The sequence below is a fragment of the Syngnathus leptorhynchus genome, chromosome 5 (assembly GCF_054491065.1).
Source record: "Syngnathus leptorhynchus isolate UIUO chromosome 5, UIUO_Slep, whole genome shotgun sequence".
NCBI lineage: Eukaryota > Metazoa > Chordata > Actinopteri > Syngnathiformes > Syngnathidae > Syngnathus > Syngnathus leptorhynchus.
The window spans coordinates 16,534,631-16,562,313 of NC_141199.1; the positions used below are offsets into that span (position 1 = coordinate 16,534,631).

General features: G+C 44.7%; 2 protein-coding genes across 4 annotated transcripts in view; one reads left to right on the forward strand and one right to left on the reverse strand.

Moving 5' to 3' along the window:
• lrba (LPS-responsive vesicle trafficking, beach and anchor containing) overlaps nucleotides 1-27,683 on the reverse strand; it is a 106,049-nt gene that overhangs the window by 32,745 nt on the left and 45,621 nt on the right. For 2 of the 3 annotated variants that reach the window (XM_085912281.1, XM_085912280.1), the window contains exons 35-40: nucleotides 27,562-27,670; nucleotides 21,926-22,092; nucleotides 12,731-12,855; nucleotides 12,595-12,609; nucleotides 9,403-9,546; nucleotides 7,854-7,990 (exon numbers count right to left, since the gene is read on the reverse strand). In XM_085912281.1, coding sequence (XP_085768407.1) covers nucleotides 7,854-7,990; nucleotides 9,403-9,546; nucleotides 12,595-12,609; nucleotides 12,731-12,855; nucleotides 21,926-22,092; nucleotides 27,562-27,670 — 697 coding nt within the window. The remainder of the gene's footprint in view (nucleotides 1-7,853; nucleotides 7,991-9,402; nucleotides 9,547-12,594; nucleotides 12,610-12,730; nucleotides 12,856-21,925; nucleotides 22,093-27,561; nucleotides 27,671-27,683) is intronic. The other variant, XM_085912282.1, reaches the window with a different exon arrangement.
• mab21l2 (mab-21-like 2) lies at nucleotides 5,771-8,484 on the forward strand. The gene has a single exon (XM_085912285.1). It carries the CDS (start codon nucleotides 6,012-6,014, stop codon nucleotides 7,089-7,091), a length of 1,080 nt encoding a protein of 359 aa, XP_085768411.1. The 5' UTR covers nucleotides 5,771-6,011; the 3' UTR covers nucleotides 7,092-8,484.

Below are 27,683 nucleotides of genomic sequence, written 5' to 3' on the forward strand. Positions count from 1 at the left end.
GCAGCCATCGTGTCTCCGTGGCTTGAAGCGGTGGAGCGAGACGCAATCATCTGCTCATTTTCTCAACTGTTTACGATTTAGAAAACAAATGTCGGAATTTATTTTACAGGTGAAGTCAAATCGAAAAGGCCTAAAATGTTTTGTGTTCCCCGACGAGTTCAAACGGGCTCTACTGTGTTTGATTTCAATAAAAAATTCACTTATTATCCAGCTCGAGGCGGCCATTTTGTCTCGCATGCTAGCCGCTAGAAATGGCATCACGATGCCCTTTTTTTGTTTTACACAATTCTGAATTGTACAAAATTCAAATTTGCAAAGCGTATCACCTTAATTTCTCTCTTGTATGTTTCCACCAAATCAAATCAGCGCCCCATTCTCCAAACGCTTTGACTTTTTGATGACGCCAATTACAAGACAAGCGTCAAAAAAGACGGCTGCTGTTTACCGACGACTGACGGACACAATTGTTCCGGCGACGCGGCTAATTCAGGATGTAATCACCACTCGCGCATACAAAAAAAAAAAAAAGAAGAAAAGTTCCTTTCCCCCTCAAGGGAAGTCAAACAAACTAGCAGCGGGCAAGAAAAAATAAACTGGAGTAAAAAGGCTGCGGTGGTGTGCGATTTAAGAGGAGAATGAAAGGAAAATAAACAAGCCCAGCGTGCAGTCAGCGTCATTCTGGAGCACCCCCCCCCCCACAAAAAAAAAGGCCTCAAAGCATTCAAGTCCCCAAACGGCGAGTCTGAAAAGTCCCTTTTGAAAGAGTCTTAGGGGCCACTTAGTCTGAATTTAGCCTATTAAGGATTAAAGCTTCTTTTCACTGTTTGCTAACTGGTTAGCCTTTTCTGCTGCCCTTTCTCTTCCTCGGCTGCTTAGGCTTTTTGAAGTGACCCAAAAAAAAAAAGTGGATTTAGGAAAACGCTGCAGCGCTCTTAGGGGTTAATTGATAGGAGTGTGAATTCAAAATTATTCAGCCGCGAGGCAAAAAGGTCAGTGAGATGATCCAGACATGAGATTTTCAAAATAGACTCATTCAATTTGGAATAAAATCATCAAGAATAATCATTCTTATATTTTTATGGTTTGCATAATTTCCTTTGTATTCTTTTCTGAATTAATTTTATAATATACATCATGTATTTATTTATTTTTTTAAAGATTTTTTTTTTCATAAAATGAGAGCTTTATTGACAACTATAATTTCTTTGTTGCAAAGCCTTTTTTTGTGTAATAAAGCTTTTATTTTTTTAAATGTATCAAATGGATCCAACACATCTATTTGCTTTGCGCTGATATCTTTAAAAAAATCGAAGAGCGCTTCAGAATGCACGGAAGCAAACGGCGGCCGTCAATTTGACATTTTTGTGGCCATTTGGTGACAGCTTGGCGTCAAAAGCCGCCTGTGCTGGAGTAAATTCTTTCCTAATCCCACTATTGTGGTTGGCTTAAATTGGTGCGGGGTGAAAAGGAGACCCCTCTCAGGGAATTTCAGGCTGGGGCTTTTGAAAGACCAGGCAAAGAGTAGGACTTCAATTTATATACTATAATGGACATCTAAAATTCAATTGCCCTGTGGTTGTCATGCCGAATAGAGCATGCATTTCACAAAACCTTTCGAAAAATATTCTGTGGACTGAAGAGAAAAGTTGAAGTTTTTGCAGCTCGCTACATATGGGGTTAAAAAAAACAAAAAAAAACAGCATTTGATAAAAGGTACGTCATATTAACAGTCAAACAGTGATAATGGTCCGGGGCTGCTACGCCGCTTCAGGACCTGGACGACTTGCTGTAATGAATGAAATTTTTGAAACGAAATTTGTGAAATATTAAACTGCATGAACAAATTGTTATTGGTGTTGTTGGCGTCTCGGGGTGGCTGTGTAATGTGCCGTAACAACCTAACGGCTGCCCCATTTCAAGCAGACGGCGTGGATCATTAACCCTGATGGCAACTGAGGAGTGACAATTTGGCGCCATGTTCCTTTTGCCGCAAATCTTAAACCAGCAAACGTGGCCAAAAAGTCAAACTTCTATGCAGATGCTTGCCCGTCTCAAGTCCATTAACAATTCCACGCCGGCGTACGCCTCGGCCCGGACAATGGATCTTTGGATTCCCGCTGACCCGGATCCGATAGTGAGCGAACAGCAGGTACACAGGTGCTGATTGTAATATCAGCGGCTTACCAGGCGCGCTGGCATCCGCCAGCCGTCCCATCCATCAGGCGGCGGTGTCGCCTTTGACACGGGGTGTCGACGCCAGCCGAGGGGAATAAATGATGGAGCGAGGGGATCAATCAAAAAAGGGGGGTGGAGGGGGGGGGCACCGTCCCAGTCAAGCCCAGAGACAAGGCATGATGGAGGGGCTTGGCTCAGGTGCGAGCAAAGAGTGGGCGGGGGGGGGGGGAGCGAGAGGGCTTGGTGGTTAGAATTTGAACGTGCGCTCGCAAACCGAGTCGAGTCAAAGCTGTTTACGAGTGAAGCACTCGAAGGGAGACATTAGTTATCATTAGGTGGCAAGATGGCCACGAAGAGAAGAAGGCCTTCGTGCAAAATGGTCTTCACGTGGACTGTCCTGCCTGCTTACTGCTCGGTCAAGTGATTATTATTAGCCTGCTTTTGGAGTTAAATCTGGAGAAGAAGAGAAAAAAAAACACTGCCTCCACTAAAGTGCTGAAGAATGAATTGAATTCTAATCGACAGCAATGTGGTCAATGCAACTTTTGAATTGCACAGCCTGCAACTTGGGAAAGGGGGGGGGGGGGCAAAAAACAAGCAATGCTTCATTTCAGTTGAGAGAGCGAGCGAGAGAGAGAGAGAGGGCGAGTTTCCTCAGGCTCATTGATAATGACGTACCTGCGCGGCCTGTCCGTTAGCCTGATAGCACAAACTACTTAGGCGCTAACTGGAAAATCAATAGGGCTGCTCGCTCAGAGCCCATGCCTCTTTGTGATTGGCAGCCGGCGGGGCGGGTGGGGGAGGGGTCACCGAGGGGAAGAGCGCTCCCGCTTTCGGGTAACGATCGGCTCGCTCCTTTTTCCGAAACACTCGGCTGATTTTCTCCGAGCGAGCGAGCATCAATCCAGACGGCGCGGCGCGGCTTACCCCGGGTAGCCGTCACCGCCCCGCTAATTAGGCTTAGCAATGTCTTCTCAATGGGGGGGGGCGCTTCTCACTGGATGCTGACCTTCAAAGAAATGTACAACAACACTGGCAGGGTTGTAGAAAGGAAAAAAAAAAATAATCCACTGTTTGTCGTGTTTTGCATGAAACACTTTTTGGATTGTCTCTGTAGTTTTTTATTCCTCGCAAATAAAAAAAAAAAAAGTGGGTTTAAAATTGAATTACACCATTTTTAAGTTGCAAGTGAATAAACTCCATTAAGTATTGAATCTAGTATTGCTATTTGTAAATTTCACGACCCAATTTGGTGACAGAATGCTTCACAATATCCCCCCGCCCCCCCAACTTCAATCAGCGTTTACATCATACAGAATATCTTGACAAAACGCTGGGCCGCCCGTCCTCACTTCCTCATTCAGTCGGTATTAGAAAGCTCAAAGCGCGGCTCTGCAACAACACATGCAATATTGATGGCTGGCGTTGAAACGCCGAGAGTGCTGCCGCTGCTGAACACACACACACACACACACACTCAAGCATCTCTCTGCCTAGCAGATGCTTCGCCGCCGTCCGCCAATTAGTCGCCTGCGATGATTTTTCTTTTTGGGAGCGAGCAGCTGCCACGAGAGAAGGAACATCGCTAACACTTGGCGGCGAGGATGTCTGTTTACATATCTGATGCGTTTGTATTCGTTGCTCATGGGAGCGACCCCCCCCCCACACACACACACATAATTGTAGTCATAACACTAACACAATGTTCTCTAGATGATATCTTGTGTATGTTTTGGGAACAAATCTGGCCTTGGAGGAGGTTCTAGTCATCGCAAATGTATACACGGTAGCTTGATGACCACCTGGGGGGGGGGGGGGGGGGGGGGAATGAAGTGCAAAATGGAGACAAAAATACTTAAAACAATTCAAAAATGATTTTAACCAATCCTTTTTTTTTCTCCCTATTATTTCTTTCCTTGTTTTTCCAATGCAGACAGATCTCACACGTAGCATATTCGGGACGAGCGGCAAAAGCCAACGGGGCCCAGAACAGATCCGTTATGTCTTTATAGAAGCCCCCCAGCTTTGTGTCATCATATATTACGCTAAGCTACAGTTAGCGTGTCCTTCATAATATTTGGACACTTCCTCTCCAACCTACGCCGATTTATTCCTCCGGAGCTCCGTGCGAGATAATAAACAGTCGCACACCCACGCGATCCCCCCCCCCCCCCCCCATCCCAGAGTATTCATAATCCTCCATTTTACTGTCCAACACCACATTAGGACACCGAGTCGCTACTCTGAACAAGAATGAATTTTAAATTATCGCCGAGAGACACCATCTTATGTGGTCTCAGAAATGGCAGAAAAAAAAAAGCAAATTGTGACGATAGCCATAGAAAAGAAGGTTTGGCTGCCCGACGTAAATGTAAATGCTCTTCCACGGCATTATTTGAATAAAAAAACCTGATGAAGTCCAGAGTGTGTGTAGCAAAAGAGAGCTAATTAATCTTTGGCTTTTTTCTGACATCTACGCGGCTTTAAGTGGAGAAAGCGCTCTCACAGCTGGCCGCTCGCTCGCGATGCTTTGCTTCATGTTGCCGCTATTCTTAGATCTGGTCAGCAAACGCAGTCATGCGTTGTCAAAAAAATAAGCGCGTGAAAATAAAGAAAGCATAACATTACGGTATATTTTTTTCCCCTCAAACCGCCATCGTCAGCGTTGTAGGCTGCGAAAGCTCATAAGGACATTTTCCACACGGCAAAAACAGAAGGGCAGCTGCTGGCTCTTGACCTATATTGAATAGTTCAATCGGAATAATTGCGTGGTTTTCGTCAAATTGTTGGAGGGAAGGTAGCGCCGCTACTTTCTTCTTCAAGCGTCATCGCAAATCACATTTGAAAGGCAAATAGTAATAATCAATTTCGGGTTTTTGTTCATGTTTAATGGGTTCTCACAGTACCAGAGGTAAGTGGGGGGGAATCAAAATTAAATCATAATACAATTTTAAAGATACAAGCAAAGATATTAGAATTAAGTTTGTAGTCGATATAAAACATGTTCAATTCAGGACAGTATATTTTTTTACGTTTTAACATTTCCATGGCAATTTTGTTTATTATTTTTTTTTTTAATTAAACCTAAGCCTCGTTTTTTGATGAACACTTGGGCCTTCTATGCTACTGTATTTCAGTGTTCATTATGAGGGTGCTTGGATGGACAGGCTAAATATTTTTTGGGCGAAATCACATTACATTTAAATTGCTAATACGTGACTAAAAGTCAGACAAACGATTTTGCTTTTAGATCAAGCCACAGCATCTCTTTTTGCTGTCCCCCGCCAGTGATTTTATTAATATAGGGTATTAAAAAAAAGATCGCAAACCTACTTTTTTTTTTTTTTTTTGGGAGGTGGGACACCAATGCGTAAAGGTGCATGCGTGGATCACTCGCGTTTATGTCGTGTGTTTGCGTGTGCGTGTATCAATCGGGCTCTCTCTCGCTTGCTCTCTCTCTCTCTTTCTGTCTGTGGCGCGCCCCCCTCCAGCCGCCTCGGCAGCCGCTGATTGGCTGCGCGGGGGCCGGGCAGCCTTCACTCCTGCCGGAGGAGCAAGCCGGACCTCCTTCACTCTCGCTCCGGTGCGCCATTCATAAAAGTGCGCCGAGGCGGACGGGCAGGACCATGAGCGAGCCGCAGCTTCCTGGTCGGACTTTGTAGAGCCGAGAAGCAGGAGTAAGAACTTTTTGGGGGGTTTGGGCTATATATCTATTTTTTTTTGTTTTTTGGAGCTGCGTTTTGTGTTCCCCCCGCCCCCAGCCACCCCACCGGTAAGCGTTGGATCCGTCAGCCTATTGCGACTCCCCGGCGTACGGCCCGGACCTGTGCCCCAACATGATCGCCACGCAGGCCAAGCTGGTGTACCAGCTCAACAAGTACCACGGCGAGCGGTGCCAGGCGCGCAAGGCCGCCATCGCCAAGACCATCCGCGAGGTGTGCAAGGTGGTCTCGGACGTGCTGAAGGAGGTGGAGGTGCAGGAGCCGCGCTTCATCAGCTCGCTGAGCGAGATCGACGCGCGCTACGAGGGCATGGAGGTCACGTCGCCCAACGAGTTCGAGGTGGTGCTCTACCTCAACCAGATGGGCGTGTTCAACTTCGTGGACGACGGCTCGCTGCCCGGCTGCGCCGTGCTCAAGCTGAGCGACGGCCGCAAGCGCAGCATGTCGCTGTGGGTGGAGTTCATCACCGCCTCGGGCTACCTGTCGGCGCGCAAAATCCGCTCGCGCTTCCAAACGCTGGTGGCGCAGGCGGTGGACAAGTGCAGCTACCGCGACGTGGTCAAGATGGTGGCGGACACCAGCGAGGTGCGGCTGCGCATCCGCGAGCGCTACGTGGTGCAGATCACGCCGGCCTTCAAGTGCACGGGCATCTGGCCGCGCAGCGCGGCGCAGTGGCCGGCGGCGCACATCCCCTGGCCGGGCCCCAACCGCGTGGCCGAAGTCAAAGCGGAGGGCTTCAACCTGCTCTCCAAGGAGTGCTACTCGCTCACCGGCAAGCAGAGCTCGGCCGAGAGCGACGCCTGGGTGCTACAGTTCAGCGAGGCCGAGAACCGGCTGCTGATGGCCGGCTGCCGCAAGAAGTGCCTGTCGGTGCTCAAGACCCTGCGCGACCGCCACTTGGAGCTTCCCGGCCAGCCGCTCAACAGCTACCACATGAAGACGCTGCTGCTGTACGAGTGCGAGAAGCACCCGCGTGAGGCCGACTGGGACGAGGCTTGCCTGGGAGACCGGCTCAACGGAATCCTGCTGCAGCTCATCTCCTGCCTGCAATGCCGACGCTGCCCGCACTACTTCCTGCCTAACCTGGACCTCTTTCAGGGCAAGCCGCACTCGGCCCTGGAGGCGGCCGCCAAGCAAACGTGGAGGCTGGCCAGGGAGATCCTCACCAACGCCAAGAGCTTGGACAAATTATAAAAGAAAAGAAAAAAAAAAAAAGAGAAAAGAACTCCCGGCTCGTATTTTTTGGTTTGGTTTTTCTTTTGCGACTTGACTGTGATGTTAAAAAAAAAAAAAAAAAAAGACAGTTTGGGGGTTTTGGAGCTGAAGAAGGAAAAAGACGAGAAGGTATTTGTTTTCCTTTTTAAATGTTCTCACCAAGTGAAGGAACTTTTATTTAAAAATGCAATGAAAAGCATCGTGCCAAGGTGGTTATCTTTTGGTGGGGGGCGAGAAATGTGAATAAAATGTTGCAAGTGTACAATTTAGGCCTCGTGGCGTGACTTAAATTATTATTATTTTTTTTGATGGCAGAAAAACACAAAGAATGCATTTGAATGCAATCACTCATTTCTGGCGCAGTCCAAAAAAATGAAATGTGCACGGTCCAATGTGCAGACGTAAAATCGTCCCACTGCCTTATTTCGAACGTTACTACGCCACGTGTGAACAACGCCGAGATGAATCCATGACTATTTTAAGTTCGGCATTGTTAATGTACAAGTCATATATTTAAAAGCAGGCGACTGCACAGAGGAACAAAAAGGAAGCCCACCTGTAGCTCCACAAAAGTGCCATTTCAAATTCAAGTCATGCCATCTTTTTTAAAATTACGATTTTTGCTTTCTATTTTGGGTTTTAATGATTAAAACGATGTTGTCATTAAATTATTGTCATTTGCGCGCCTGCAACTTTGTTTCGTTTCAAAAGAAAAAAAAAAGATTCCGTGACTTGGTTTACCTTTGGCTCGATGGTCTTGAAGGCCGGCTCGTCCTCGTCCACCTCGAAGTAGAGCTCGGAGGAGGTGATGGACAGGGTGCCTCGCACCACCGCGGCCGGAGCCACCAGCTGAGCCGCCGTGCTCACGCTGACCGGGCCTGCCGGTGCAGCGGGGGGAGATGCGCGTGCACGCGCACATAAGGAGAGTCAGAAAGGGAGCATTTCAAAAAAAGGACAAAATATCTCTTGTTAATTAAAAGACGGCGAAATCGTACGAATGAATAGATTTAAGGCAATTATGAAATAGAAGGAGGAATGATTAATACATGAAAATAGACCGATAGAAATGATTTTTAAAAATGCATCAGATCCCCTGCAAAAAAAATTTCTAGATTGTCCACATGCAAAGGAAGCTCTTTTGCGGATTTTCAAAAATTGCAGTGACTCAATGTAACAATTGTTAAAACACACACGCACACTATAACTTGACATAAATACGTCATAGTGGAATTCTTAAAAATGCTCATGCAATCTCACTGTACGTTATTTTAACAGAGCCAGTATAAAGAGATTACCCTATACAATCGGATTACCAGACTATAATATTTAATTAACACTATTTTGACTCCAATGGGCGGCAAAGTAGATTGGATTTGGTGCATCATAATAATTCCTAATTTAATACAGTGCAAATGTTATCTAAAAGTTCTGTGCATGTAGAAATGTATCCCAAAAATGTGCATTTATATTTGTCCCCTCTTTTTTTGTATCAATTTAATGTAATTAATTTTCTGCATAAATGATTACAAATAGCTATTTTCATGATAGGGTCAATATATTAGGAACAGCTCTGGATACAACCCTGATACGAAACTAAAGATTGAAGTAGATACGCTTATGTTAAGAGACCAATGGAGTCATACTGGGAAACCTCCACTTTCTGTTATGGCACTGTGAGGCGAGGCTTTTGAATATTTTGTGGAGTGACATTAGGAACAGCTCTCCAATGAACTCAAACGTATGACGACAGAAAACCACCACATAATGACACCCTCCATTTCTACATGGATGATATTCTGTGTGAGCTTGTCAGAATATTAGGAACACTTGTCAGAATAAAAACACTAAAACTTGAAATCCATGCATAGGGGATAGACAGACAGAATTTAACCCTGGTAAGAAAAACAACTTGTATTTGTTTTGGGCTAAAATGATCATTTATAGAGCTTTAAAATTCAAATTATTGACATTTATGGCAACAATGTTTTTTTTAGATCAACAAAAGAAGCAAGTTGCTTGCTCCAAAAGAATTTGCTGACTTTCTACTTTTAAATTGGAGGATCAGACAAGGGACATGTAGTGTTGTAAACTTCTTTGATGACAATTTTAACATGAGCAAAACATCATATTTTGCGGAATTACCCAATTGAAAATGTTACAAACGTTTTTTTGCACTTTTTCGGCTGTCCCAACTATGATTTAATTTTTTTACACATTTTATTTCATGTGAAAAGAACCACCACATAACCCCACCAGGCCGCCACCAATTGTTTTGTTTTTCTTTTCGTACCGGTAAAGTTTTCGAGATCTTTCTCCTCCAGAGACGACAGTGTGTCGTCGTCGACGTCCAGCGAGGCGTCGCTCTCAGAGTTCTGGTGAGCCACAGCCTGACTCTTGATGGAGCGCTTGCCTTTCAGCACGTCATCTTCTGACACTGTATGACAACACAAGAGGACATCCAGGAATGCGGCATGCTTCAATACCCTCCAACTTTGGACACCGCCTTAAAAATATTCATTTCATATATATTTCAAATTCGGATCTCTTTTTGGAATACACGCGGCACAACATCCGAAGCACCTCGTGGTTTGTAGCTTAAAATGCGAGCATGCGCTCCAAGTCGCTAATCTCTGCTTAGAAAAAAAAACAAAACTCATCAGTTGTAAACATGTCCCCGGTGACGCAAACATTTCGAAGCCCAAAACGTTGCCAATAGTTCACAACGAGCTGGCGCATGGCATGATGGAGGTGAAATGACAAGGTGGAAAATGACAAACTAATGAGAGAATTAGCAGAGCTGTTGTGACAGGCTGCCAACTCGAACACACCGACTCTTTGCTCGTAGCATATGACGGGACTGTTAACTTCACATATTTGGCATCAAAAGGTAAACATTGTTGGAGGACTTAGGGAAATAGTTCACGTGCCTCACCGTTGAACAATTCGAGTATGTCCAAAAATAAACACAATTTGGGGAATAAAACAATTCAAACTAAGAAAACCAAAATGGAATTCAGTTGGTGTTTGACATGCGACAACTGTAAAACTGAAATTAAAAATGAATTCTAAAACATATGACAAATACAAAATGTTATAGAGAGTGAATGCAAAAGAATAAACTCAATATTAACACAAATCAAGATTGATGACAAAATAAATCAAAACAAAATGTAAGGACTAACACCGGTGAAGTACATATAAGAAAAAAAAATACATTTAGCAAAACATAGACTATAACAAATACCAAATTATTTAAGTAAAAAAAATTACAATTTAAATTTTGAACAATAAAACGCAAACAAAATGACAACCAAACAGTTTTGCAAATTTAAGTAAAGAAAAGTTGATATACGTGTCTCAACACGGTTTATGGCAAACAAAAATAACAAAATAAATACATAAATAAATAAATACGATTTGGCTCACGTGCAAAAAAATTGTCAAGAAAAGCTCACCAGAACATCTGAACTTTCCTTGGGCTTCATCAGAAGCACTTTAAATGGCAGCAGGTGTGTGCTGATTTCCATTTCCAATATCACTTTCAAAACTTAAATCCCCCACTTGTAAGTGAGGGTGTGTACACTTGTGCAACCACGTTATTCAGGTTATCGGTGACAATGTGGGAAATACGGAAATGACAATTTGGTCTTATTTTGCAAATCACAAAAACCCGGCATTTGAACAAGAGTACATGAGTGAGTGTGTGTGTGTGTGTGTGTGTGTGTGTGTGTGTGTGTGTGTGTGTGTGTGTGAGTGTGTGTATACACGTGTAATCCCTTTTAATCCAGTCAGTCAGCAAACATTGTTGTGTTGCCTTCTATCAACACCCCAAGGTAGATCAAGTCAGGGCAAAAGGAAAAACAAAACACGCACAGCTGCGACGTGCGTCTTTGAAGAGTTGGGGGCTCGTGAAAAAAAAAAAAAAAAAAAAAAAAAGTCTTGTCATGGAAAATATGCAGCCGGCTGATATTTAGAATGCTCTTCCTGTAATTAGGCCTCCCTGGTGAATTAGTTAGCTGTGCTGAAATTACTACCAGTACCCCCCCCCCCCCCCGTCTTAATACGTACCACATGACTGTGTGTTCACACCAGGCCAGTGGGCATGAAAGATTTGGGGGGGGGGGGGGCGCTCAAAAAAACAGAGATGGATTTCAAATTTGACACTTTTCACTTGGAAACGCAGCCCTGCGCTAAACAACTGCACGCTACCATGTTCATACAAAAGTGCTGGATGGTGACAAATATTCACATGATGTCATTTCCTAGATTGCGAGGCTTGTTCCGTCAACATTTTAAGATGCCCATTTACAGTATTATTCCATGATCTTAATGAATATATCGATTCAAATTGCCCGTATTGAAATCTACCGAGCTGTTTTCGTGTTAAGAGTTTCAATAAAAACAAAAGCATATAACAGTGAATCAAAACATTTGAAATGAAATGAATAAATCTCACAATAAAAAAAAAAAAAAAAAGTAATCAGTGTCAAAAAAAAGAGTCCTTCGATGACTAAACAGAGACATTACTCTTCAGGACCCCCCCCCCCCCTCTCCCCGGCCGTGGCGAGGTGGTAATTTCCAGACGTAAACAGTCGACCCCGATTTACCGGCAGTCTTGCGACCGTCTTGGCATGCCATGAATGACGACAGTTGTTCGTAATGCGGATATCCCGCAAAAAAAAAAAAATCCGAATCGAGGGCCATCCCTGTCCCCTGATGGGAAGCGAGAGGGTGCGTTTCTTTTGGCCACCCCCTCCCCTTCCCCTTCGTCCTCTGCGTGTGATGAACATAATTACAGCCAGATATGACCTTTGCGCTCTGCGCTCGGCAAGCAGGGCCCGACGTTCTCATCTCCAGTTGCGCTTCCGCAACAAATGTCGGGTCGGCGAAAACAAGACGAAAGGTTACAAAGGAGAGAAAAAAAAAAAAAAAAAAGTCAAGAGTTATTTTAATGATATATTCCCAGGATGGGAGGGAGGCGGCGTACTTTGACTCCTGCCATGTTGTGCTATGAGGAAAAGGTGATAATAAAAGAAGCTAGCCATGTTTTGCCATCTTGACAGGAATCGTATGGGGGAGCTAACACCTGCCGTGAGTGAGTCCTCGATGCCATCTTTTTTTTTTTTTTTTTCCCCCCAAACAGGAAGTGTGTGGAGCCTTAAATGCAAGAAATTAAATTTGTTGCATGTCGGATTACGTTCCTGCCGCCTTCTGCCTTTTGACAACCCATTTTACAAATTTGTTTTATTCTACAGAAAGGCAATTGCTGCATGTACCAAATTGCCAATGTGTAATTTGGCATTTTGGTGTTGACGTTCTTCTTCCATTTGCCCTGGCTCACCAGTTTACATTTAAAAAATCAAATGAAAAAGCACAATGTCTCCTTCAACACAATTGGACTCAAAACCGGTGTATACCTTTGAGCCACACTATTCCCATATGAATATTCAGAAAGTAAAAAGGGAATAGAAATGTTACTTACCATTGATACCGGCCACTGTTGTGCAGCAAAGAAACAGAAAAATAAACAATGTGAAACCAGTCGCGGCTCAGATCACAAGTGAATCCAATCGGGCACCTGCCGCTAACAGCTAGCAGCTAACATGGAGGTGACTCACCGTGCTCGGCGGCGGCCTTGAGCGTGGCCTCCGAGTGGGTGGATCCAAAGGGGTTCCTGACAAAGCGGCGTCGCCGTCTTAAGTCGTCCTCCCAGTAGTCCAGGCGCCAGAACTCCCTGGGCCGGCTGCAGCGAGACAGCGAGAGGTACGAGCACACGTGTTAGCAATTACCTAGCCAGCGTGCTACGGCCGGGCCCGAGCGCTAATGCCGGCCCGGGCCTCATAAAGCTGCCATTGTGTGTCATTTTTGGTGAAAAACTTCGGAACAGTGGTCGCCCATCCGGCTGAGAACCGGTACCCATCTGTGGGACATTTGGTACTGGCTCGGAGAACTTTTGATAAGAATCTGGAAAAGGTTTTATTTTGATAATCAGGTGCATCTGCTGCGGTAGTAAAAAAAAAATAAAAAATACGTCTATAAATTTGCAGAGTTCTACAAGAACTACTTTCAAATAAAATATATTTCATCTTTAAGAATTGTTTATTTTCAGACATTTAGAAAAATACCGAACATGTATGTGGAGTATTCATAATGTTTAAACCACATAAAATAATATTATTGATATTAAATCAACTTTTGTATTCCAACAAATGTTCATCTAATATCAAAGGTTGCTTCATTTTGGATGAGTTAAATAAACGACAGGAACAAGACGTTTGAATTAAAACTTTTTTGTTTTTCCCAGTAGCATGAACTTGAATAATGCTAAAAAATAGACTACAATTTCTAGCTACGATGAATTGAATTTTTATTTTTTTTTGCAAATCACGTCACGTGTGTATTGTGTGCTATCGGTTTGCAGGGGGGACACGGTTTATAGTTTTAGCGGCGCGGCGGCTGAGGGAAGAATCCCGGCGTGCTTTATGCTCCAGCTGGGGGCGCCTCACAAATCTTCCTCTCTAATGGCAACGATCACACTGCGGCCTTTAAAAGAGCTTTGCGGGAGAAAATGACGACAATTCCTCCAAAACGGGCCTCTTAAAGCCTTGATGTCTGTTTGGGAGGGAAAAAACGAAAAAAAAGAGAAACTTGAAAAGGCATCACCCTTAAGATTAAGGATAAAACTATTAAGACCTCTGCCAAGGGCAGACTGGTAACTATAATTACTAGTATTGAATCCAAGTAGCTTTCTAGGAGATTAGACCCGTTCCTTCATTCTTTCTGTGAGCATCCTTGTACAGTATTTCAAATAAAGGCTGGGGCAAAAAAAAAAAAATGGAGGCGATTCTTTGCGCAAAGTGCTAAGATGCTAATGGTGTCTCGCATTGTTTGTTAGCATGAAGCTATGCGGAATCTCCATCAGGCAAAGCTAGGCTGTTTAAAAAAAAGATACCACATGTCTTAGTTTTATGTTAAGTTTGATAGTCAAATTGAACTGGAAGTGGCAGGAATCAGCTTAAAGCCTCTTTTTTTGGGAAAAACGGTTTGCTAAGATGCCGCCATTTTGTTCACTGCCACCGTGCAGTTTGCGGACGTTGTAAAAAGTATGTCTGCTCGTATCTCGAGGTGACAAAGTAACTAGCAAACCAGTCCGGGTTGTCTCTCGTCGCTGACTATTTTGTGTCTCGAACCTTTCATGTCCCCCGCAGTGTGTTTGTCTGCGATAGTGCGCGTACTTCATCATTCTGCTCGCCATGGGATTCATGTAAGGAAAATAATTATTGAGCTCCGGATCGGGACACAACATGTCTCTCATCTCCCCCGAAAGAAGGTCGGGGGTGGGGGGGTGTCCTATTTGCGCCTCACACAATGCACATGAATCCATCAGGAGCGGTGAGCCGGAGTAATTAGTCATAGGACGGATGGTAACGTACGGTGGGGGTGGGCACGGGACAACCTCTGCCAGTGTCGGGAGGGAAGGGGGTGACAATGGGGGTCCTAATGACGACAGAGGGTGAAAGATACCTCGACCGCTTGCGCTTCCGCAAAGGCCATAAATTATTCAGCGCTCGTTCATCCCGCTCGGGCGTGTCCTTGGCACGATTTACTGCCGCGCCGGCGCTGCCGCCGTGCTTCAAAATAACAACAATTAAAATAACAAAAGGGGGGGGGGGCGACGTGAGCTGGATTGCGCCGACCACTTTTGTGTAATTACTAATTAGTGGCCTCGTAAAAAAGGCATCTGGACATCCTTCTCGTTAAGTCACTCAAGAAATACAGCGGAGAGGCGGGTTTATACACTTTTAGCAATGATGTTAACAGGACAGATCATTAAAAAGTTGAGGTTCACGAAGTGTTACCACAGAAGAGAACGAGCGATAATGGCTCTTGTCCCTATCCCTGTTCAGATTTAATCAATAATGCAAAGAGATAAGAATTACAACCGGATAGGACATTGTGGCAAAGCCGCCCCAGAACATAACCTTTGTGATTACAATACAAATCTGTATTAAAAAAAAGAAAAAAGCTAATTGCCCGTACAGATTCAATTAGGTTAGCTGTTAAAATTTAAAAAAAAAAGAAAAAAAAACTTCCTGGTTAACCGTTATGATGAGACAATGACAATTTGTTGCCAAAATGGCTGCTTCAAAACAAAATGGCCGACACCCGTCCTCCCAATATAAAAGCAACAGTGGTGTCCGTTATTTTCTTTTCTTTTCCTCTTTACTCGCAACTGAAGTTTTAATGGCACCATTGCTCTTTATTTTCTTTTTTTTTTTTTGGTCAATGAAAAATCGCTGGCCTTAAACACAAAGGCGTTACGCTTCTTCAACGTCCTCCCTTGGCCTTTGCTGTGCGGCGTTTAAGACAAATTATTTGCCATCTACCATCGGCCCTTTTAAACGCAATGGAATATTTTTCCTCCCGTCGCTGAACGTTTGAGCGAGTACGGCAAATGTCGTGGCTATGTAAATGATACGAGATGACCTTTCTGGCAGCGAACGAGCGAGCGAGCGAAGCCGCTTTCATATATCACCACAAGTGACTGCACTTGGGCACAAACAGTCATACATAACCTTTTCCACTAAATTAATTTGGGTGTACGGTCAACGAGAGGCGCCGATTCCCCGGCCCTCGCTTATTTGACATTAATGCCGCTCGCTATTGGCGCCCCCCCCCCCCTTTCTCAAATTGCTCAAATGCGGGGGGATCATTTTTTTTCTTTTTGCCGCCATTTGCATATAGTGCGTGTTGGGCAGAAATGGTGAGATTGAGGATTTGTCATGCAGGGCGATCACTGCCAGGCTTTTTTTTTTGACAAAGAGCCGGCGCTCCGGCGAGTCTGTCGCCAAGAGTCAAATTAAAAAAAAATAGAGGGGCAAACACCTTCCCGCCCGAGATTGTTTGCTGTGATTAAGTCCCAGTCGGGTGATTTCCCTTCCCGGATCTTTAAAGAGAGCATCTACATGTGTGTATGTTAATTCACCTTGCCTAATGTTTTTTGGGGGGGGGGGGGGGATGAGGTAATGTCGGGGTCACGGAATACGATAGCGGCTAGCCAACGACACCATTTGCTGCAAATGAGGAAAGGGCTCTTACTTTGTTTGAATAAACGTTTTATTGCCGTTTCTGCTACCGGCGCGTCGAATCGCAGTGGTTAGCCGAGTATTTGTAAGCGCCCTTATTCCTTTTATTTTGAAATTAAGATTTGCTTTTCAGACGCTAGACTTTTAAACTGTCCTTCAAAACTCATTTATGTGCTAAAACTAAAGAAGAAGAAAACCCAATCGGCCCTTATTTTGTTTTCATTTAAACCTTTACTGTTGTTTCTGGTAATGAAGGTGTCCAAGAAAAGTAGTTGTGGTGTGTTTTTAGCGACGACATACTTTTGATTTGTTGGGAATGTTTACTTGCATTTTTCGGGTTGCGTAATGTCAGTGGTTTGTGGCGCGTTTTGATGAAATACGCCAGTGTAAAATAAAAGTGTCCATCAAAGTGTGCGCTTAAGCAGAGACGTTAGCCAAAACAGCTGACTTGTGTTTTTACAAACTGAAATTTCAGCATGTACTTAGGAAAAGATGTTAACTCATTCACTGCCAACCCGGTTCATATCTTTGACGTCTATAACCGTCAATGGCACTGAATGAGTTAAAGTGCGAGACAATCGCACGTACTTTTTTTTGTATGTACATTTTATACAAAATGTTCCAATTTTTCCACCTAAAATAAAATAAGGAAGGCTTACAAATGATTTGACATGGCAATTAGCACCAATTGAATTCAAGAGCTTTGAAAAAGCACTCTGGGCTAAAAGAAGACGCGGAGATGTTGCATGCGAGCGATCAAAGGGCTCCCCGGGGTGGGTGGGAAGCTTCCCGGTACCCCGCCACTAAATGAAAGCATGCAAATTGAGCCTTAATTATCAGCGGCTTCATGCAATTAGCAGCAATTACCCTCGTAAAAATCCAGCGTAAAAAAAAAAGGGGTGGACAATTACGCAATAATTACGACTATTTTCTCAAGAACCTCAAACTACGACGTTTAAGATATGAAGTCGTAAATAATAATCAAAGGTGATAGTGTGAAGAAAGGCGACAGTTTGTAAATCCACGGCGAAGCCGAAGTGGCCCCATCTGTATTTTTGATGAAGCGTCACATTTTTTCCTTGGTGTTTTTGACAACAGGCCGTTATGGCCATTTATCAGCGGCGCTGGCGGGTAATGAGGGGCATCCGTCGGACCCGGGTTGTATAATTCCGCCATTACTGGCCCATTTTAATAATCCCCTGACCTCCAGCTTTCAGAGATGCTCTTGAACGGAGGTGACAAATCGGACGGCTCAGCCCCGCGTGTCCGTCACACCCCGAAAAGTAAGACAAAAAAAAAAAAAAATGGCGGAGGAGCTCAAGGTTAGATGGGGATAAATAACTGAGGGGGATAAAAAAAAATAAAAAACTAGAAATATACAACCATCATTTAGAGTAAGTAAAAGTAGTCTTTGAGGGGCAACAAAAATGTTTGATCCAAGCCAGACATCATTAAAAAATAATGATTTTTTTTTTTTTTTTTTTTTAAATCTTGGCAGGGTGAACTTCTTGAGGAGCTTGTTTTTGTGACAACACAGTTTAGCGATGCCTGCTATTTGGATCATATCAAAAACAGCCGAATAAAAACACAGAGGCTCATCCTTCATTTGTTCCTCAGCGCTGCTAGCAGGAAGTGCTGGATTTCCAAGATAAAGGCCATATTTGGGAAGGGGGGGGGGCAAAAGTGGCAAAATAAATGGCCTGCTGGCGCCTGGGCGTAATTACAGTTGCGGTTTGAGTGTACCTATCTATCAGGAGCAAGAGGAGGTGCTGAAGGTGTTAGTCAAAGGAGATAGCCTTTGACTAACTACTGGCCCCTGACAATCGATACGCGCCACATATTGCACCTGGCGAGAAAGTGCTAGGGGAAGGGGAGTGTGGGCTGCTGGGGGGGGGGGTCGACGACGCCTCAATGGTTTTTCATTCAGATATTGATCAGCCTAGCTTTTATCGTGACCTTGGCTATATACTTTCTTAAGGGTATATGAAACTCATAAATCTGGGAGTTGCAACAAAAGTGCAGCCGAGAGCGGCCATCTTTTATCGCCCGGTGCTGTTAAGCGGACCGTGCCGAGATTCGACTTACGTCCGCCCGTTCTTCTAAATTCCTTTGAGAAATATTTTGTTTGAGTGCAACTCGGTAGATTTAATTTGATTTGACTTTTATGACAAACATCTGCTTTGAGTGTTTTTTTTCCTCATAAACATGTAAAATAATTGAAAATGGATGGTGCCGCTGCGCAACATTTAAAAGCGAGCTAAACTTGGGAATATTTACTCGGCTCGCAGCCGTTCCGGAGGCGGGCCGGCAAACACCGTCAACCTTTTTTTCTTTTTACATGCGGAGCTGCAAGCAGGCAAAAGGATGTTGTCTTTATCTGTGCTAGATAAATGTAAGCGAAACGCTGATGATCTCCATTGACGTGCACAAGTCCTATTTCCTTTTCCAGCCCTCCGCCGGTAGCAGAAAAAAATAAATAAAAAAATTTGCACGCGAAGGGGGCGACGTAGACGCAGTGCAGGCCTGGACTTGAACGCGTGCGATACATTGACAATTATGTATCATAATTGTGATTTAGGTCTGGAAAGGAGAAGCGTCCCGGGAGAGATTCATCAAGCTGCCTCGGCTTCTCATGCTCGCATTTGTCTTGTGGTGTGTCCTCGCCGTGGTGTTTGCGCCGTCTATAGGAAGCTCGCCAGAAGCGGGGTGAAGCTCTTGTTCGGAGTTAATTTCATGGTCCTTTCTCAAAAACAAGTAGCGACCTTGATGCCGTGCTCCACCCACATGAGAGGGCAGAGGTCATTTTGAGTGAGTTGATTTTTGTGAAAAAAAAAATCAAAAATTAAAAATAAGTTCTTGCACTTGACGTTGCTTTGTTGCAATTAAAAATAATAATAATAATAATATATATTTTTTCTAATATTTTACTTGCTTTATTTTTTTGGGGTGCATATCTAATATTTGTGTTCAAGGTAAAAGAACAAATGCGTTGAAAAAATACATCCAAACGGCTCTGAATCCACTTTGTTGTATGTTTGAGCGTGTTCTGCTACTTTCTCGAGGTGGCCAAAAATAATGACACAGCACAGTATGATCCAGTAATGCCAATATCAATAGTTTGTCCATTACAGGTCAGCTAACTGTCCGGCCAAGCGGTTACAAAGCCGTCCGTTTCCCATCTCGCGATCAATACGGCCCATACTGTTTAAATTTTGCCCGTATTGATTTCCTCGGCGGCGCACCGACCTCGCCGAGCATTCGTCTTTTTTTTTTTCTGAAGCGGCGGAAGATTTGATTTAGTGGGGAAAAATTGGAGTGCATATCACAAAGATTTTTCGCCGGGGCGGGCGGGCGAGAGTGTGACAAGCCAAAAAGATGGATGTCCCTCGGCTGGGAAGCCTCTAGCCTAAGGGTGTCCATTAGAGCGCCTCTGCTGCAGAAAATGAGCTGCTCGTATGAGGGAGAAGAAAAGAAGTGGGGGGGGGGGGGGGGGGAGGGGATGAGAAGCCCCAGAATAAAGGCGGAATAAAAAGGGATGCTGATGCAGCCATAAAAAAAAAAAAAAAGAAGGCCTAAAAACACCAGCGATGTGGGTTGTATCCCTACGGGCACCTTCTCAAATGGTTCCGGACATAATGTGGATCATAAAAAGAAAATTGCTCATTAAAAACAATCGAGTTTTATTTGTGTGTCCTCGATTGCTGCAATCTGCACCGCTCTGGCTCCGATTGGTTGACGTCACGCTACCGACCCCTGCTGAGTAGGGACTAAAAATAGTACCCGCAAGTCTGGTTCTGTATTGCAATTTTTGGTCAGCTTCCATTATATCGTCCGACAGATCCTGACCCGAATAAACACGGCGTGTGTCGACCGCGTCAAAGCGTGCGATGTTCGGAAATGGAACGGGCGGACGCGAAGGGATGAACGGGTGCGCTTTCCGGGGGGTGACAGACGAGAGTGTGAAAACGACGGATTCTGCCTTTTGTCTGGCGGGCGGCAATCCTCGGCGGACGCCGAGCGCACAAACATGAAGACGGTAGAGGGGGGGAAATTACAGCTCACATAACGCCTGTTTCCTCGAGAGGCCGCGGCTGCCAGGAAGCTGGATATTAAGACACAAATTGCGTTCAGGCGGGTCACGATGATATTAGACGGCGGCGACAATTCCCAGAAGCCGGCCGGGAGATAATATTTTCATTGCCCGACTCTTTATTGAAGGGAAACTTTGGGGAATACGCCTTTTTTCTTTTTTAAATGGTGTGTGCGTGTAACAAAACTGTTGTAACGGTGCCTTTGTTTGATTCGAAAAACGTCTTCCTCGAGAGTGCTCGTGTTCAATTAAATTTTTTCGCAGAGCACATTTGTCAATTGCTTCCATTGGTATATATATATATATATATATTATTTTTTTTTAGCTAATATTGTACTTTTTATTTCTATGTTTTTTAATTGTGCAGTTTTTTCTATCCATTCTATTTTGTCTATCAGTCAAAATAAATGTCATATTTTTCATTTAATTTTTATACTTTACACAAGTATATAATTACAGGTGTTTATTTTTTGATTAAATGTGCATTTTGTTTCACGTGCTCCTTTTTTGTTGTTTTTTATTTCTGTTTTTAAAGTATTAGCGTATTTTTCGCAACTATCTTTGTATATTTTATTTGTAAAAAAAATAAACGACAACATCAATCCACAATAAATGAGTAATATTTATGACACTGTGCATTTTTTTTTCTCATAATCTATTTCCGTCGAAAGAGCGTATTTTTTGTTTTTGAACTGTCTGATTTGGGCATATTTTTCAAAACAATTTTCTCATACTGTTTTCTTTTTTCATTCTTTAGTATATGAAAACATTTCTCACGTGGGGCTGCAGGTGTTGTATTTTTTTTTTACGATTTCTCCGCGCCAGATGTTCCCGCAATGAGAGCCCTCGGCCGCTGTGGTGCGAAAGTCGCGCCGCCTGACCTTCGCAGTAATTGACCGAAAATATTGACGTAACGGCACCGGACTGATTGTGATTTATGAAAAGAGAGCCGGCTCTGCGAGGCCCCACGCCAATGACTCGGCGCGCCCATCGGCGGCCATTAGGAAAAGCATCAATAGCGGCCATGTCGGTAATGGGAGACTTTGTGGAGAACGCCGGCTTCCATTTGAATCGGAGCGCCCTTTGTGCGAGTACACTACAAGAAGAAAAGGAGAACAGGAAAGAGAGAGACGTGGACATGGAAGTACATGACGATAAAATGGATGGGGAGACAAAAGGGGACTCAAATGGCGGCGTCTGTCTGGAGATTGCCTAACAAGCGTCATCCCATGAGCGTGATGGATTAGAATAAAATCTGTCATAATCTGGGATTTCTAAATCTGTTCATCTGCATTTCTTTGTCGTATTAAATTGTATTTGCATATGTGTGTATTATTTAAGTCTTTTTTTTTTTTTTAAATTGTGTCTTCTATTTTGAAATGATGTCCAATACTTTTGTCTTTGTGTATTTTTATGTAATAGTTTTGCTTAATTTTTATTTTTAGCACTTCTTTTTTTTCTAATGTTTCTGATATTTTATAAATATCTTTGAAGATGAAAAAAGAATTACACCGGCAAAAAAAGGAAAATGACATTCATAAGAAAATACCTTAACTGATTTAAAAATAAAAGAATGGTGTGGCCATGTGACCCTCCCAGCCAATCAGCAGAGGAAGAAGAAGTCAATGACCACCTACCTGCCAGAGGAAGCTCCCCAGGCTCCGTGTTTGTCGGTGAGGATGTTGACGATCTTCTGGATGAGCTGCGTGGCCATCACGTGGTCTCGGTACTTAGCGGCCCGGATCAGGTGGTCGCACATTTTCTCCTCGTCGCGCTTCTCAGCTGAGTACTGGGCGCAGTGGGACTGCGGGAAAGAAACATACCTTGTGAAACAACTAAAACAATCAAACGGTGATATTATCAAAAAAAAATTCTGTGCAATTTCTCAATAAAAATGCACAAAGTTGCGGTGAGTGAGTGAGTGAAGGAGGCAAAAAAAAGAAAAAGAGTAGTGTTGGTAATTTCAGTGCTGGTGTCAAGTTGATTAATAACAGTGGACACATGGCTACTTGTGCCCCGCGGCACAGCCAATCACACGATAGCCGGGACATTTTTCTCTGTCGGAATATGTTATCGGGATCGAGTCTTTCCTGTTTGGAACCGATTCGCGACTCCGGTGTCGACTTTGCTGTAAGAAAATTAGTCTTATGAGACAATGATGCATGGCAGCTGGTTAAAAACGCATTCCCCCCAAAAGTTCACTTCATAAATTGCTTCCTTTTCATATCTGACAGAAGATCCATAGATATAAATCACATTAGAGGAGGCTTTTTCTGCCGGCGTAAGCGCCTTAATTATCAATCTATGTCTCTTTGTGCGCCACGGCGGCGGGTCTTGACCCCCCCGGGGGCAAGCGTGATTAAGAACGAGAGGAGTAAACGGCCACAAAATGGTGGCTGCCGCTGTCATGTGACCAGCATGATGATGCGAGCGCGTCTACCGGCGATGGTAACATTTCCATTCCGCTTGTCTGGGATTTGCCAAAGGTGCAGCGGGAGCATAAACACTCCATTGAGCAAAAGTCGAGGTAGGAATGGTTCCGATTCCAAAAATCCCCCGCTCCGCCCCTCCCCCCATCCAAAACACATGGCAAGCACCGTGAAACCACACCGTTAGGCTTGTTTATAAGCGAGGAGAAGAAATAGCAGTTAACTACCCGGGGTCACTCCCCATAAAGTGGACTTGAAAATGTTAATGAAGGTGGGTCAACGTGACGGAAAGGACAAACGCGCCAGTCTTTTCGGGGGGGGGGGGATGTTGAAGCCAGCACGCAAACTCAATTAAATGTTCCGGGTGGCTTGGCAAACTTGCCGACTGATTTTTTTTTTTTGTTGATCTGTCAAATTGGTGTTGGGAGCATTTTTTATTTTTTTTTTCGAACCGAGTGAAGACTCCCAAATTTGTCAGGTTAGGCTTGTCGAGGCCTCCCCCGGACGAATTGCTGGACAGAATGATAATAAACAGCATGTGGGCCTATCCTGACATTTAGCAAAAGCGAATACGATTTAGCCGTGACACCTGGCGACACTTTAATAGAGGCCGGCACCTTCCTCGGCCCGGCCCGGCCCGGCCCGGCCCGGCAGAAGTCGTCTCGGCCGAGACCAAAGCAAAAACAGTTGGCGTTAATCGAGTCAATTACGCAGATGCGCGTCTCCCGCAATTCCTTCAGCGCTCAAATAAATAACAGTGGATGTATTTTGGAAAGGAGGGGGGGAGGGAGGGTGGTAGGGGGTGGGGGCTCCGGGAAGTGACTGTGAGGTGGAAAGAACAGGGAGCACCTCCAAAAAAACACCTCAGTGGCCACATGGAGTGTGCTGAAGCGGACAGTCCAAGGTTACTTTTGGACAAAGATGGCGGCAAATGCAGAGTGATGGAGTTGCGGGGAGGAGATGAAGAAGCTGCTGACCGTTCCATTAAAGACCAGGCGAGACGAAGAAGAGGAGGAGGAGGAAGATACTTTGTGCTGTGTTAACCTTGATGGCCGCTAGCCGGAATCTCTTTCGACTGGATTAGATTTTTTTTTTTTTTTAAGCCCCCGAGAGAGGGAGGGAGGGGAAAAAAAATCAATAGTGGGTAGCGGCGGGATGACAGCAGCATCATTCCAGAATTGAAGCGGCTGTCAGCCATTGTCATTTGCTGACTTTTGTTCGCCATTGTTCTTTTAAACCCTCATTTTTCTCCGAGCCCATTGTCGGAATTCCCCGGTGATGTTTTATGTTGCAATTTGGAAACTCCGGGGGCGAGGGGGGAGGGGGAATCAAGTGCGAGAGGGTCGTCTTCTTTTCTTTTCCCGAAAATAAAATAACGATTGCCTGACCTAAACCACCACCACCACCCCCTCCCTTTTTGTGTTTTGTCCATGTATTTTGCATTCTGGGCAATCAGAAAAAGGCAAGCTTTCCCCGCCACGGTCCGGACCGACCGCGTTTGTTGTAAAGCGAAACCCCGCGGGAGGACTTGTCAACGCACGTGAGAAATTGGAGACCCTCGCGGAGCGACGGCCCGGCGGATGTGCCGCCGAGCGTCAAGAGATTGCAAATCAAGCGCGCTCGTGTCTTCAAACACGGCCTTAAAGCTGATCTGGGCTGTTTTTGTCTGCGGCAACCTTCCTCTGTCACTCTAATTGATAAACAGAGGACTGATAGGGCGTAATGAGCCTGTGTTCTCCTGCCAATTATGCCGGTTAACCCTCCCAACCCAGCGAGAGGCATCATGTGACAAGTGCAGCATTTCGATAATGATGAGAGGGAGAACTGGCGCTCCCCTCTTCATTCGCACGCTGCGTGTGACGCTTATGGCGACAAGGTGACCTGGAAAGTTAGAAAATAGAAACAAGAACGGTTTTCATTCCTGACACGCAAGCGGGTGGGACCTGTCTATCATGGCGCCCCAAAAAAAAAAAAAAAAAAAAAGATGCTGTCAATGAAACTGCTTGAAGGCGAGCAGTTGGGTTGTCAGGCAGATGAATACAATTGGCTCATATTTGAGAATCGTCCTCTTCCAAATTGAATTTGGATGTGTTGGCAAAAGCGCCGTTTGATCTTTCGGTCGGACTCGCCCGATGAAAGAAGGGGCAGAGGAGGTACCGGGAGACTTCATTACGCTGACAAGACAGCGGGACGGAGACAGTTGCGCTCCCTCGACGGTCTTCGGCTGCTGCAGTCTGCCGGGAAATGCTCGCTCAGCGCAAAAGAGACGACTAAAAACGCCATTTTGGAAAAGAAATGGACTATAAAGTTGCCGTTTAGTGTTAAGAACGATATTGCGCTTAAATGGCCACTGCTAAACTAGCTTTGTGGTGTCTGGACATGAGATTTTATTTTATTTTTTTAACGGCGTCACAGTTTGGACGAGACAGCTTGCGCTCGGACGGTGGCATCTTACTTTCCTATTTTTTTTTTCACATTTGGTATTTTTACTTGCATATGTATTTATTGATCTATTATTTTTACTTTCACGTTTAATCTGTCGCTAATATTTGCAGATAGAAATCTTAATTGAGTTGGTGAAATCTCTCATTGAGTTTTCCAATCAAATAAATTCATTTTGGGGAATTTTCTCTGAACCTCCAGCGCCACCTTATAACACGCCGCAAGAATCATCAGCTCAATGTTAATGTCGTTAATTTGTGGCTCATTTTACAAGCTCAGCGGAGGGCGGACAATGACGGCAAACATTAATTAGCGTGCTATCGTCTGGCTCTCGTTGGATCTCTCCGAGCGCCGATTCAATTACTCCATCTCACAGCGGGGGGATAAATCCAGGGAGTGTATAAGAAGAAGAAAAAAAAAAAGTGAAGGGGAAGAAAAAAAAAAAAAAAAGGATGAGAAAGAATCGAAATGACACGGGTCTTGCTCACGCTTCCCTATCTGGACCTTCTTATCTGCCCTTGTGGCCTTGAGAGCGCCACATTTCATCCCTAATGAACAGCCCCATAAAAAGAGAGACTTCGATTCCCCCCCCTCCCCCCTCGTTCTGTTTTCCTATCTCTCCAACAAGCCCTTCCTCCCTCTTTTCCGGCTCCCCGGCGAGATATCGCCGTCTATCATTTGTTGTGTTGCGATCTGCAGATTCCCTTCACATTAAGGATCCTATTAGATAAAGAACCTTAAAAGGTAATTGGATTTCCCCACCTCACCGGCCCCCGTGTCAAGTTATCTTCATCGCTAGTTTGCTTTGAGAGCTCGGTAATAACTCAAGTCCCTGACTCGGTTCTGTCCCGCCGAGTTCCACGCGACGTGTCACAGAGTGTGGAGAACAACCAAGATGTGTTTTGTCTTAGAAGCACAAGAAAAGGGAGTAAGAAAATAGAAAATAAAAAAAATTCCAAACACCTAAGCTTGGGCAGGGAGGTGCGCTGGGGGTGGGGGGCGGTATGTTTCATTGCTGTGTTATTTTTATTATAGCGTGAACTCCATCAGGCTGAAACAGAGCTTGCAAAAAAATCAATAGCGTAATATCAGAGCGCGACTTATCAGGGGCTCTCACTTCTTCTCAGGGGTCACTGAGGAGCAACCCGTATTTAAGGGGGGTGGGGGGGTTCAATTGTAAAAAAAAAAAAAAAAAAAATTGTTTTAGGGATGAACAACAGGCGCTGTCAATTAAAGCCAAGTTACGGCTTTCTATTACTCGTCATTATGATGGGACCGGTGCGTACGGCTGATAGCGCCGCTTGGCTGGAAATCATAACCAACCCTGGAGGACGGAAACAAACAATGGCTAGCAAGTCTTTGTCTATCATGCTAGCTGCACAAACCATTGAGTTCCGTATGGACTGCCTGCCTGTTTTTTGTCTTAGCTCAAAAAGCAGTCAACTATTGACCTACTTTTAATACCTGAACACGTGTGGACTACAACCGGTCGCCAGGTCATTAAGTAGAATTTAGAACTATTGACCTACTTTTAATACCTGAACACGTGTGGACTACAACCGGTCGCCAGGTCATTAAGTAGAATTTAGAAAAGTGCCAATAACAGCATTTTGTAAAAAAAAAAAAAAAAAAACGATTAAATGAGGAAAGTATGAGGGAAAAAATGACCATGGAGCGAGAAATAACCTTCAGATTTGACAGTGTTGGGTGGTGCCAAGGCCTGCAGTCAACCCTCCAGGCTAGAACCTCTCAGGTCTGTCTGCAGCTTTTAATGGCGGGCCGGGTCCAGAGGAAAGGCGAGGACGCCGTATTCCTGTCGCGGGGCTAAAATACACCGCCGGCGGGAGGATAATGGACAGTACAGGAAATGATTGCGAGCAGATCTAGAAAGCAGAGGGCGGGGATGGAAGAAAGGTGGAGCGGGTTGGGAAAGAGTTCCCGGTGAATGGCCACGTTTGTGCTTTAGCCGACGGGAAGGGGGTGTGGCGGCTACGCCACATTAGCGCAATGTTTGCTTAGCAACGTGCGCCCCGTCCGCCACGAGCTTGTTTGGGACGGACTCGACTTGACGGGCCACTTCTGGAGGAGATGCCGAGTTGTTCTTGCTTTTCACGGCTGGTGTTTTCTCACACAGTGGAAAGATATGAAGTGTCGGGCCCCATTCCGCCACTGGACATTCGAGTCGTGGTTTCCTTGTTTGAACTTTGATGAAGTGTTTCATAAGATTTCAAAGCCCCCCCGAAAAATGCGACGTCAACACTTGTGCTAAGTCAAAAAAAAACGTGACTTAATGCTAAGGCAGCACTTATGCTAAGCTAAAAATGCTAAGTCAAAATAAACAAACTAGATACTGTCCGTGTCTAAATCACAGCGGGTTGGTATTTCGTAATCTGCGGTCTTACCTCGAAATCGGCGTGTTTGTGGATGTCCTCGGCCCTCTGCCTGCTGAGGATGAACTCGGCTTCGTTGGCCACGCGGACCAGGTGGTCCTTCATGGTGTGACTCAGCAGCCTGCAGCGAGAGG

Coding starts and splice junctions, on each gene's coding strand:
- mab21l2 (XM_085912285.1), top strand. CDS start 6,012: ATGATCGCCACGCAGGCCAAGCTGGTGTACCAGCTCAACAAGTACCAC.